Source organism: Pleurodeles waltl, chromosome 2_2 (genome assembly GCF_031143425.1).
Source record: "Pleurodeles waltl isolate 20211129_DDA chromosome 2_2, aPleWal1.hap1.20221129, whole genome shotgun sequence".
Taxonomy (NCBI): Eukaryota; Metazoa; Chordata; class Amphibia; order Caudata; family Salamandridae; genus Pleurodeles; species Pleurodeles waltl.
In genome coordinates, this window is record NC_090439.1 from 809,549,672 (window position 1) to 809,563,924 (window position 14,253).

Genomic DNA, 14,253 nt, shown 5'->3' on the forward strand with positions numbered 1-14,253 from the left:
CAATGGCATGGCAATTCTTATGGCATGGTGCGCTCCCCCGCCTAGCGCTTCGTACCTGTCAAGGGGATGTTTATGAAGGAGGACTGGGAATGTCCAACCTCTAACTATACTACTTAGCTATGCATTTATTGGTCACCCATGACTGGTTGGGAGGGGGATGGTCAGACCCGGCGTATCAGCTAGAACTCTTGACGATGAGCTTTTCGGGCTTGCTTTGGAGGTTGTACGTGATCCCCTGCCGCGTATTGTTCCGGAGGTGACTCAGTGGTGTTGGCAGGGGTGTGGGACTGCGCAGTGGACAACTGGGTGGTGGCGCCGCCTTACCCAGCAGACGCCATTGTTGCAGGGACGGTGGCTGGGGGAGGTCTCAGCACTTCAGGGATTCAATAAATGGGACCTTATAGGTATCTCCCAGCTGGGTGACGTCTGGACCGCCTCCCGCATGCCGTCATTTCAGGAGCTCTAGGAAAGTTTCGAACTGCATTCCCAATTCCACAAGTTCCTGCAGCTTAGGCATGCACTGCAGGTGCACATTCAAGCAGGGACAGAACTCCCGGAATTCAATTCCGTAGAGGCCAAAGTTATGATGGACGCAAAAGGCGGGGGGGTGTGTCACGCATTTACCGCTCATTAGTCAGTAACACCATCCAGGCACTTGACAAGCTCCGAGAGCGATGGGAGCAATGGGTGGGTCCGATAGATGAGGGAGACTGGAGGGCGGCATTGATGGTCCCACGATCCCTAGTTACGGCCTCCCGCCTTCGAGTGGTGCGGATATACTTTCTTCACACGGTATACCTCATGCCTGACCAGATGTGCAGACCAACTATTGATACTTAAATGTGAGGACTTGGAAAATAGCTCTCAAAGAGACAACATTAGAGTGCGGGGGCTGGAGGGGGCTGAAGGAGGGCAGTGAGGGTCCAGATTTGGAGGCGTTTGTGGTGGGTTTCTTCTCGCATCTCTTGGACAATGGTCATCCAGAAGTACAGATTGAAATGGTGCATAGGGTGGTGAGCCGTCCCACCACTGAGAATAAGAGACCCCACAATATTTTGGTGTAATTGAGCTCATTCAAGGTTAAAGAGCGCATACTTCAGAAGGTGAGGTGACAAGACATGGTGTCTTTTCTAGGTGCTCAATGGGCGCTACCTCTGGACATTGCCCCAGCTACACTACTCGGATGGCAGCGATTCCGCCTGATTACGGATAAGTTGAAAGTGCAAAATATTCGGTACAGATGGACATTTCCATTTGGCTTTGCTTTTGAACCTAACAATAAGCCGTATCACTTTGTGGAGTGTGGGGAGGCGGTGACTGCTAGACACCTTGGTATGATGGTACACTTTTTAACATGGAATGTTAAGGGGCTGAATTCACCTAACAAGCGGTCACAACTGCGGAAATTCTTCGATGATCACCAATAAGCTATAGTGGCATTGCAGGAAACACATCTCAAGAAGGGTGACGGCCATAGACTGCAGCACAAATACTTCCCCCAGATATATACTGCGTCTGGGAAAACAAAGCCTTGCTGTTTCATAGATCCATTCACTTTCAGCTTTCGGGGTTACATCAAGATAAGAAGGGCAGATTTTTGTTGGTTAAGGGATCCCTGGGCGGACAGGTTTATACGATAGCCACACTCTATGTGCCTAATAGTGGCCAAACACAGTTTCTCTTGCACTTTCTGGATGTGTTGGGGGGTTTTGCAGAGGGTGAGATAGTGCTCTTGGGAGATTTCAACCTGATTTGGGATACCGCTCAGGACACGACACATCCTCAGGGACCGCTTACTAGTGTCTCTGCCAAATTTGTTAAGATGGCATTTCACAGATTGGGGCTTCTTGACTCTTGGCGCGCGTTTCACCCCACGGTAAAAGACTATACTTTTTTCTCCCACTCTCACAGGTCCTACTCTAGGATCGATTATATTTTCATAAGTAAGCCCCTTCTACAGCAATTCTGAACGGCCACTATGCACCAGATAATCATCTCAGACCACGCGCCGGTGGAGGTGAGTTTGGAGTGGACCCTCCCTAAATCCTGGAGGGGCGCTGGTATTTTCCACATGTGTTAACTAGAGACCCAACGACTCGAGATGCGCTGAGGAGAGCTATCAAGGAGTTCTTTCAGAATAATCAACCTGGGGACACCCCTCTCACTACTACTTGAGATGCGTTCAAAGCTGTCCTCCGGAGGACATGTATCTCTTTAGCGACCTCACTTTATTGGTCGAAAGCTGAAGAGATATTAGGTTTGGAGAATGCATTGCAGGAGGCTGAACGGGTACACAAGCTCTCCCCTACTTGGCAGAATCAGAGGAAGGTAACCTCCATAAAAGGCAAACTGCAGTCTATCTATATGAATAGGGCAGAGGTGGCATTATTACGACTCCAGAGGTCTTATTATGACGGGGGAACAAAATTGGCTCTCTCTTGGCCAGGTAATTGCGGGTTAAGCAATCTAAAGGCTATATCGTGCAAGTGCAGGATGAATCTGGGAAGCACCATTCAGAAGAGGAGAAAGCGCATGCTTTCAGAAATTTTTATACTCGCTTGTATATCTCAGATAACCCGAGAGGAGAGTTACTTACGTTACATTCAGCTTCTACAGGTCTCCAGGGATACCAATGAGTTTTTAGAGGCCCCCTTCACCTTAGACGAAGTACGAGAGGCCATTGACTCCCTTCCTCTGCACAAAGCCCCTAGTCCTGATGACTTTTGGGGCCAAGCTCGTCCCCCACTTAGCTTCACTGTTCACTTTCATACGATCTGAGCACACACTCTCCCCTACTATGGGGGAAACCCTGATCTCACTTATTCCTAAAGAGGGGAAGGATCCTCAGCTTTGTGCTTTCTACAGGCCCATTGCTCTGCTCAATCTCAACGCAAAACTGTACACCAAAATACTGGCACGGAGACTTGAAGGGGTGTTGCCGGATTTGGTTCATTCGGATCAATCTGGTTTTATAAAAGGTCGGCAAACGCATGATAATCTTATAAGGATCATCCACCTGATAGAAAAGGTGGCTAAGAAGCAGATTCCGGCTATGCTGTTAGCACTGGATGCTGAGAAAGCTTTTGACCGGGTGAAATGGTCCTTTTTGGTTGCGATCCTCCGGCGCTTTGGGTTTGGGGAACAGTTTATAGCTATGGTGATGAGCAACCATCTGGGGCCCCAGGTCGCGGATATGTGTTAATGGGGGGATATCTGATTTTTTTGACTTGTCCAGGGGAACCAGGCAGGGATGTCCTCTTTCCCCGCTGCTTTGTGTGCTTAGCGTGGAACCATTTGCGGCCCGGATAAGGGCAGATTCGAATTTTCATGGCATTCAATTTGGCTCCGATCAGCATAGGATTTCATTGTTTGCTGATGATATTCTGCTTTTTATCACTCATCCACACACAACCCTTTGGGCTGTTTTGGAGGAGTTGAGTCTCTTTGAGCAGGTAGCAGGCTTCAAAGTGAATAAGGGGAAATCCTATATCCTCAATTTAACGGTCCCTACTGCAGAAATGATTGTGTTGGGCTCCACTTCTCCATTCGTCTTGGCTTAGAAAGAAATTTCATACTTGGGAGTTCGGCTCACCCCTAGGGTGACCAACCTATTTAAGGCAAATTTTCTGCCCCTCCTTAGGACATTGCGAGCTGATTTTGAGAGATGGTCAATACTTTGGCACTCTTGGTTAGGCCGCATTAATATTATTAAGATGACGGTCCTCCCGCGGTTGTTATATTTGTTCCAAAGCCTGCCCATTGACATTCCTCCAGACTTTTTCACTTTTTCACTGAGCTTCGTAGGTTGTTTACTCAGTTTATTTGGCAGAACGCAAGAGCCCAGCTCTCCAACAAATGGGCGCGTTAGCTCTCCCGGACCCTCTTATATACTATAGAGCGGCACTGCTCCGGGTTATTGCGGAGAGGTCCCTTCCAGAATCAGATAAGCTGTGGTTGCACATGGATAGGGCAGTGATGGGGCGGACATTGTGGGATGTGCCGTGGAAACCTAGGGGTGACCACCTGAAAAATGCTTACTTTAGTACTCCCACGACCACTACTCTCAAGGTGTGGGACACAATGACAAGCACCCTCAGACATACGACCTTCCCCTCACCCCATACCCCAATCCATTATAACATGGCCTTCCCCCCAGGAGCCACACCAGGACCTTTTGATAAATGGTGAAAGGGGGGTTGTCTGACGATTGATGATCTTTTTCATGGGGACCAGGTACGCACCTTCGAAAATTGTTGTAGGGATTTCCATCTACCCATTTCTGAGCGCTTTCATTATAATCAATTACTCCATTGGGTTACTCAACCTCATATGAGAGCGGCGGCCATCTGTTAGGGAGCTTCTTCCTATTGAGAGATTTGTTCAGCAGGGTGGGTTGGCTCGGGGTAGCATATCCACACTATTCAGACTATTGCTATCAGCACAACGTACTTATACTCCTTGTCACTTGGCTTTTTGGGAGTGGACGTTGGAATCTCCGGTGGAGGAGGGTCTCTGGTCCCACCTGTTCCATGATATAGTCAAATATAACCACTCCATGAGCACTAGAGAAGCTCATTATAAACTTCTCTACAACTGGTATCTCTACCCAGAGAAGCTTAAAAAACTATTTCCTCAGGTCTCTGATAGGTGCTGGCGGGGATGTGGGATATTGGGAGATTTTAGGCATATCTGGTGGGACTGTCCCATTATTAGGCCATACTGAAATGAAACTCTGTAAAATCTAAAAGAGATTTTGGGCTATCCTATTCCGGCATCACCGGCACATGTTCTATTGGGTCTGCGCGCTCCCGAATTGCAACATCAGACACAGGGTGATCGATTTATCCTTTGGCTGGCATTGGGGGCAGCAAAGATGGTTCTAGCATCATACTGGAAGAAAAAAGAACCACCCCCAATGGCACTGTGGTACGCCAGACTCTGGCGCGGGCTTGCTATGGAGCGCTTAGCTGATAAACTGGATTATTTTAGAATGAGCTTTGACTATATTTGGGACCCCCTAGTGAGGTTCCTTTCTAAGGGTATACCGCTTAATGCCTGTAGTCCGCCTCTTAGGACTTTGCACCTTTTTCATGTATAAGGCTCAGTCCAGGTGGGGGACATCGGGGAAGGAGAGGAGAGGTCATGTAATGGGGCAGCTGCGCCCCTTGTCTTCTCGAGCTCCAGTCTCCGATTGTATAGAATACACTGCAGGAAATGGGACATAGAGTTTTGTTGTTAGTATTATGTTTTTTTGTTTCTTTTTTCCTTTTTCTATTGTTCAATTTTCTTCTTGTTCTCCTTTTTCTTTGGAAGTGCACGTTCAGATGTTAACGAGGTGGTGCATGCTCCAGGGGGGATTTTTAGAGCTATGTTTTATTGGTAACTTAGCCTCTGTTGAATATGGATATGCTTACCCTTATAGCGAGGGGGGGCTAACGCATTTGGCATTTTGCCGGAGTATCTGTGTGGTCTGAATTGTCACTTTCACTGTTTCTTAAATTATAAATGTCAATAAAAACAGTTTCACAAAATGAGAAACAGGAAAGTGTTTAGCCAGTTTATGGAGGAGGTGGATAGCAATGTCCTGCATTACCTGGAGAAGTTGTAGTAGGTATTCGGGATTCCCAGGTACAGAACATTGGCATAATCAAGCCTCAACAAAATCAGAGCTCTGACCACTGAGACCTGTGCTTCCCATGGAAGGAAGTTCAGGAATTTCCTAAGCATTTTTAAGATTCAAACACAGGATTCTACTACTGCTGAAATGTGGGTTTTGAAGGAGAGTTGGGTGTCTAGATTTCTTGCCACCTCTTTTGGGGTTAGTGTGGGGTATTACTAGCGGGCCAGGCTCCTGTCCACCCTGGCACGGGTCATTCACAAGCAACAAAATCTCTGTTTTGAATGGGTTGCATTGTAACTGATTCATGTTAACCCAGCCTAGTAAAGCATTCATGGAGAGTGAAAACATTTGTTTTGCCCTATCTGTACTGGCAGTGCAGGCTTTTAAGCAAAGGAGGAATGTACCTGTAGTAAGACTTTTAGCACAAAGATTATGGTCCTGGAATATTCTGCATCTGTTGATGCAGAATGTATCCTTGATGCATTGTTGAGCTGGCTTTATAAATTATATAACTGGTTCTGAAGATGACACAGGCTGGCAAGGGGAGCCAATGAAGTTCTAGTATGATGGGGGTGATTAAGTTTCATATTTCTTCAGGTCCTGGATGAGTTTTGCTGCGTAGAATGCCTTTAAAAGTTGCCAGAGTGGAGCCTGGGAGGCCATGAAAAGCACCATTAGCACTACCTAGATGCAATAGTACAAGGGCTTGAACATCAATTGGGAAGTGGCTTTCTGGATGAAACAATTTTACTTTTTTATACAAGAGAGCTGGCACCAAGCTGTCTTTTTTGGCAGTGCGTTCCTTGAATGCCTTCATGAACTCAGAGCACGAGATAAGGTCCATTCCTACTCCCAAACAGGCTCCTTATGTCCTCACATCAACTCATGGGCTTCTTCTACTATTGTGGTAGTCGTTTTTCACCACAAAATGTTTTTTTGTCAACATTTTCAATCAGTCTCAATCTAGAATGCTTATGTCTACTAAACACGCTTCTTTGCCCAATGTCCTGAATTATTTTTCCATTAATGTCAACCTACAGTAGCATTTTTTGGCAGATTATTATGGGCCAGATGTACAAAGCCCTTTTTACATGTCTTAACGGTATGAATAAGTATTTCGGTCTGTTAAGAAATGCAAAACAGCCTTTTCTTATGTACAAAGGCCTTTAAGAAATTGCAATTTGTGATTCCCAGAATAGGAAATAGCAACTAGGGATTACCTATATGCGATTCCTATTCTAATGTACAAAGCATTTCCTAAATGTGACTTGGGCATTTAGGAGATTCAACTACCATTGACTAGAAGTCGGTAGTAACCAGGTTCAATTTAAAAAAACACCAAGGTGCTTTTTTAAATTGAAATAGAGCACACAAGTGCCCCTTAGGCATGTGTGTGTGCTCTACAGGTGCACCACTATTTTTGTATTGTGTGCTCTACAGGCGCACCACTATTTTTGGGGTGCCCAAGTGGGGGCCTTTTACCCTTTGAAATCCCTGGTTTTGCATTTCCTAAATAGCGATTTAATAAGAAATCCCTATTTAGGAAATGCAAAACCGTCTCACTGACTAAAATGCAAAGGGGATTTCATAGCATTTTACATTTCTGAAATAGCGATTTCTATGAATTAGCTATTTGAGAAATGCAAAATTGCATTTTTGTACATCTGGCCCACTATGTATTAAGTGCAGCACAGATGGACACTGACTATTTGTGTCTATTAAATCCATTACTTCATTAATTAAAGTCAATCCAACCCATGTATTTCAAGGTAAAATGAAATGCTCCTTAAGCACAGTATGGTATACCTGCTAGCTGTTGCAACGTGGAATTACGGAAAACTGATGCTGCTTTTAAATGCTATAGTGGGCTTGCCAAACAGCAGTCTAAATCAGTGGTTCTTAATCTTTTAACTTTTAAGAACCCTCACCAAATCACTACTGTACTTTACCCTCTTGTAGCTAGGCAAAACATAGGCACAAATAGGCTTAACTTAGATGGAATGTGTAAAGTATTTATGCCATATTCAAGCAGTTATAAAGTCAAAACACCATGCAGGAAAAATCCCACAGAAAAATAGACAACAAAAGTCCAATCAGTAGATCCATAGTTAAGAATTTTTAAAGTTTGTAGTGAAAGCTAGTGCCGTAAAGATCAAAGCATCACGCAGACATCAAGTCGTGCGAGACTGGGGCAAAGTCAAAAGTTATGACTGATGGAGCACTGTTCACATACAAAGAGTGGATTGGGCCTGGTCATAGACTTAGTACAATTTCTGTAGAAAAATCCTGAAAAGCTAAAGTTCAGCAGGGAAAGGAAGCCGGCAGTGTCAGAGGAGGAGGCATTGTCTTTGAGGAGCCGCTGAAGTCAAGTGAAAATTTCTACATTTGGACTTAAGGCCTGATTTAGATTTTGGTGGTAATGGTCCCACTGTCAGTTTTCTGACTGAAAATCCCTTTGCCACCATGATGGTCCACCCCACCATACTTAGAAGTTAGCGGTCCCATAAATCTTAACCTGCACCAGTCCTGGTGAGTCTGTCAAATATTCCCATCTGCTGCCACAGCACCATAGGAAATAGTAGACGGAAAGACTCCAGCCACATTTACCACCAAGCAGTCTGGATGTGCCATACTGGTCCGACCTCCACCTCTGACTTGGCAGATTGAGGGGTGGAGGTAGTGAAAACTCACCTTTTTTCCTGATTCAACTTCTGTCCCTGCTGCCACAGGACCCCGGAGAAAACACGATTCCCCATCGCTGGACATGAAGGTAGGAAACCCGCATTGTCTGTGTGTGTTGGTGGGGGGGGGGTCACTGCACATAGGCACAAGACCACTGCGGACATATACATGGGTGGGTCAGACACTGATGGGGATGCACTGGCACACAACACATATTTAACACATACACAACTGTCATTATGGCATCAGTATTAACTAATGAATGCTGGCACCAGAAAGATGGTACATTCACACTTGTCATCTGTGCAGATGTGTGCGCATTGCAAGGGGGCCTGTAGCTGTCATGTTGTGCTTGAGTTGTGTATGTGAGTCAATACACAACTGTGGCGTGCGATTGGCCGGGCGAGCTGGAGTGAGGTGTAGTGGGTGATGTGGTTATGTCATTATGTGTGCCACTTGCACATGGTGTGGATGTTGTTGTGTATGTTGTGTTGTGTGTTGTGTTGCCGTGTGCACAACTCAGGTGCATGTTATTTGGTGGTCGCAGTTGTGATGTGTGTAATTGTGCTTGTGTGTGTGTGTTTGTGTAGATGAATGTGTATTTGCGGTTGTGTTGTGTGTGATGCAGGGGATGCATATGTGAAGGATAGAGTGTGTGTATGTGTGATTCAACTCTATTCCGCAGCCACTGGCATGGCCATTGGGTCCAGTGATGTCCTCCCCTGGTCAGCAAACCACCACCAGTACACTGCCTGTCTCACTGTAACATTTAAATATATCTGGTGGAAACCAGCTTCCCTGATGGCTGGGAAGAGCACTCAGTTGTGGCGGTCTTCGGCTCAGCCGCCATACATCTAAATACGGCAGGCAAAGACCACCGACTTGATGGTCTTCTGGGGTCAGCTGCTGACGTGGCTTGGCAGTGCAACCGCCAAGATCTAAATCAGGCCCTCAGTCTCTTTTCTGGAAGATGAAAATCCTTAGCGGGACAAAGCTTTAGGTTGCAGCCAACAGGATTTGCTGCAGTGCAGAAAGATCATGCCACAAAGTCAGGCCAACCAGCGATGCACCCTGAGCAGATTAGCGAGCAGGTAGGTCCTGATCTCCTCTTGGTGCTCAAAGCACGTTTTAGGCAAACATTTTCTAACTCCTAAGCTTTGGATTTTGGCTATTTGGGGACCTTTACCACTACTTCCAAGGGTCCACGACTGGAGACGCACCGCTTGGAGGGTCAGAACTCCCTCATGCAGGGTGCAGGTGTGGATAGTTGGTTTTTCGTCCCTGAGGAACAGATCAGGAGACCACCCAACCAGTCCTTGGAGTCACTTCTGAAAGTCCTGGGTTCAAGGAGAAGAACAGCTCTCAAGCAGCAGAGAAGACCTCTGGGGCGCAGAGCAGGCTTCAGGCAGCTGACCAGTCCTTCATGTTACAGCAAAGCAGTCACTCTAATTTGTAAAGCAGTCCACAGTAGCAGGCAGTCCTCTGAGAGTCCTGTCTAAGGTCCAGAAGTAAACTGAAGTGTGAGTGAGTTTGGGAGTCCCCTTTTTATTCCAGGTACCTTCTTTGAAGTGGGCCAGGATTCTAGAAGCTCTCCTTTCAAATTGCTTGGAATTTCCTGCCTCCCTGGCTCCAGTCTGGCTACAAGCACAATGTCTAGTGTGAAATTATTTGTGTGAGGTTAGAGATCAACCTATTGATGTGTATGTTGTGCTAGGCCCAGCTCTGCTATCCAATCCTGCCTGAGTTGGTCCATTCATGCACACCTAATGCCTCTACTGTATGGCTGTCTGGGAGGAATATAAAAAGGCCAGTTGCCACTCACACCTAATCATGTGACCTAGGAACATGCTGCAGGCATCAAATGGTTGGGAGAAGAAAATGGCAACTTTCTAAAAGTGTCATTTTCAGAATTGTGACTTTGGCTTAAAAGCCGACATTACCATAAAAGAGGACTTTGCATTAGAATTCCTAAGATACCAAACCTGACTTTCCTACCTTCTCCCAATCAAATATTAGCATGTATTTAATGCAATAAGGTAATCCAATGTTAAATCAAATCTGTGAGTTTCTCATTACCAGGACATGTAAACTTTAAAAGTATGTCTTACTTGTTAATCACAATGCCCTATGGGCTGTCTAGGGGCTAACTGTTAGGTCACATATATGTAATAAAAAGAGATTTTTAGGCTTTGCAAGGGGGGTTCTGTTGCCAAATCAATTTGGCAGGTTAAAACTGCATAGGGGCTGCAACAGCAGAACTAGAACATGTTCTAAGGTGCTACTCAAGTGGGTGGCACAATACATGCTGCAGGTCCACTGGTAGCATTTAATTTACATGCTCTGGGTATATAGTATACCACTTTACTAGGGACTTAAAAGTAAACTAATTATGCCAATTAGGTGTAAGACAATTTTAACATGTTTTAGGGAGTGAGCACAAGCACTTAACAATGGTTACCATTGGTAAGGTACACATAGTCCTAAAGCCAGCAAAAACAAATTCAGAAAAATAGGAGGGTGAAGATAAAAGATTTGGTGGAAGACCATCCTAAGGCTGACAGATCTAACAGCTACTGCAAACCAGGGACCCCAGCCTCAGAAAATTCTTTGAATTGTATCCCAAACCAATACACAGAAATACAGATGCACGTATACATCAAATAAATACACACATTATTAAATGTTAGATTTAAATCTTCAACAAACAAGTAAACAAAATCAGCATTCTAATTTTAATGGTAAGGTTGGAGCTTTTCAAAATGCAGTTTTATTTCTAAAGGGAGAAGCGATATGCTGAACTCTAGCATACACTTTCTCTTTTTGTGCTTAGTGCATGTTCTTGTTTTGTCCATGCATACCAGTGCTTCCAGTGATTCTACTACTTGTTCCTCATAGAGTCAGTTTACTGTACCGCTCCTACACATCATGCTAAGGATACAAACTTAATTTTTAACCTCCAGTTTCAAAATCATTCAAATTGAAAGATTGTTTTAATATTTCTCATTTTATGTTTTACTTATTTATGTATATGTATACATGCTTAACCTTCTATTATTTAAGTATGTGAGCAGTTGCAGACCCCAGGGGTCCAAGGGCCACAGGTTAAGAAACACTATTCTAAATTTTCTGTTTCTTTTGAATATTAAGAACCAATCTCCTGTTTATTTTATTATTTGTATTTTTGTATTAGCATAATCAGCCATAGGAGGTTTTCAACACTCTGCAGTAAGTATGAAACCTTAAAAATGTATGTACATATTTTTTTTTTTTAAACTGTAAAGAGGTGCCTACCTGTTTTTGTGCTCAGCCAAAAATTTATACAGCTTTTCAGTTTCTCCTGTTCCATATAGATTATCTGCTTGATTTAGAATGTCCTGCACTTTGAAGAGAATATGGGAAAGATCATAAGAACAAAAACAATAATGAAGATTACACCAAAGAAGCACCACACGAACCAATGTTTAATATATCAGATTTAGTATGAAGAGACCATTTAACTCCAATACTCCTTTAGCAGAATATGGAAAAATATTCTAAGTACATATCAATTGTAGCAAATTCACCTTTTATTATTCCATTTGACTTAAAAAAGGAAAAACATACAATATTTAATTTTCTTCCAAAGGCTGAAGAAAACAGGACATGCAGTGTGTTTTCAAATACATGGAAAAAATGAACTTCATAATGAAAAATTCATAGGTTGTACATGGTATGTAGCCGACCTTTGTCTAAATTCAAAGATATCCTTGAATGAAAAAGCAGCAAAAAATATGAGTTTCTGACAGGGCTTATTTTCGCACAGCGGCTCTTTTGGGAGATCACAAACATACTTAATTTAAACACCGAAATATATGTGAATTGCAGATTTCAATATGAAATCAAACTGACCAATTTTCACTCAGTAGAAACCTGATGTTATATGGTTCAGGCACCCAGAACCTAGATCTCTTTATTCCTTTATGAGAAGATATTTTCTAGCTGGAGGAATTCCTTTCACTTCATTCCCAATAAATATTATGTTTATGGTGTTTTAGTGTGTTGTAATACCCAGTGTGTACACACGTTACTCTTGTTTTGGAATTAAGGCACACATGCAAATTATGTATAAAAGCCATGGAATAGAGGTTAACACTGTCTGCATGCGTAGAGATATAGGTGGTCATTACGACCCTGGAGGACGGTGTTAAAGCTGCGGAAATACCGCAAACAGGCCGGCGGACAAAAAAAGGGAATTACGACCCTGGCGGTAACCGCCAACAAAGACAGCCACTTTAACACTTCGCCCCCCACGACGGTACAGACAAACAGCGTGGCGGTCACCGCCAACAGACAGGCGGGAGACAAAGTACCTCCCACACTATTACAATACACCAATCCACCACCTTTTCCTGGGCGGATTCACCCTGGATAAAAACACGGCGGAAACAGCCTTTGCTATGGGAAAACGCTCACCTCAACACACTCCACGAAGAACGACAACTCCATGGAGCCGGAACTCCAAATACTACCTGCCCTTGTCTTTTTGCTCCTGTACGAACAACAGCGACGTCGGCACAGAACATACCGGTGAGTACTGCATCTACGACACGGGGTAGGGGGGAGGCAAAAGTTAGGGGGACACCCACCAAACACCCCCACCCCCACCCTCACATATTACAACATACACACCAATGCAGTCAAAAATATCACATTAACAACCCACAATCCCCCCGGAAGAATGCAAAGACAAAGCGAGATCCGTTCAAATATTGTAATGTGCCAATATACATGTGATATCAAAATATACTGAATCATATCTCGAAATCTGTCATATTTATATATACAATACAAGAAGTAGTGCAGATATGTACACAACAATGTCCGTGCACCAACAGTCCAAAAATGCATGGGCGAGGCCCACAATAGATACCTGACCAAAATCGGAGAGAACACTGCCGGGGTTTGATTGAAACACTACAGGCACCTCAGGGGGAAGGGAAGGGGGGGCACCTCAGCCACATGACTGCAAAGCCAGATCCACGACGGGGCTCCATCCCCATTGATGTATCCTGGGGAGTGCAAAGCCACAGTCTCTCAAGTCTCTACAGTGGGTGGCTTGCCCACTGTGCCATCCTGGGGAGTGCAAAGCCACAGTCTCTCAAGTCTTTACAGTGGGTGGCTTGCCCACTGTGCCATCCTGGGGAGTGCAAAGCCACAGTCTCTCAAGTCTTTACAGTGGGTGGGTTGCCCACTGGACCATCCTGGGTAGTGCAAAGCCACATTGACGCAAGTAGATGCAGTTCTCAACTGGTACTGGGTGGGACTGGTGGCCAGACTGGATGAGTCTCCCTGTGAAAGTTCCTGTCCTGTCACTGTCCCAGCTGCAAATGGGAGAAGGATGCCTGATGTGGCGGCCTATTCATACCCACACGGTCTTTGCCCTGATCAGCGGTCTTCACCATGGCGGTCTTGGCCTTGTTCAGCTGTGCTTTGCCATGGCGGTCTTGGCCTTGTTCAGCGGTGCTTTGCCATGGCGGTCTTGGCCTTGTTTAGCAGTGCTTTGCCATGGCTGGCTATGGACTGTTCAGCGGTCTTCACCATGGCGGTCTTGGCCTTGTTCAGCGGTGCTTTGCCATGGCTGGCTATGGACTGTTCAGCGGTGCTTTGCCATAGCGGTCTTGGCCTTGTTCAGCGGTGCTTTGCCATGGCTGGCTATGGACTGTTCAGCTGTGCTTTGCCATGGCGGTCTTGGCCTTGTTCAGCGGTGCTTTGCCATGGCTGGCTATGGACTGTTCAGCGGTAGCCTGAGATGGCGGTTCAGATACTGACATTGGTGTGTGGCATGACGAACTCCACACTGGGCATTGGGGTGTGGCATGACGAACTCCACACTGGACATTGGGGTGTGGCATGACGAACTCCACACTGGACATTGGGTTGTGGCATGACGAACTCCACACTGGACATTGTGG

The 14,253-nt window shown here is 45.1% G+C and overlaps 1 protein-coding gene across 1 annotated transcript in view; it reads right to left on the minus strand.

Moving 5' to 3' along the window:
• The window catches only part of LOC138277440 (regulator of microtubule dynamics protein 1-like), a gene marked incomplete at its 5' end in the record, with an annotated part of 497,783 nt that extends 486,074 nt beyond the window's left edge, over positions 1-11,709 (minus strand). The window contains one exon of the mRNA XM_069219225.1: positions 11,594-11,709. Within this exon, the coding sequence (XP_069075326.1) occupies positions 11,594-11,709 (116 nt within the window). The remainder of the gene's footprint in view (positions 1-11,593) is intronic.
• Between the last annotated feature and the right edge of the window lie 2,544 nt (positions 11,710-14,253).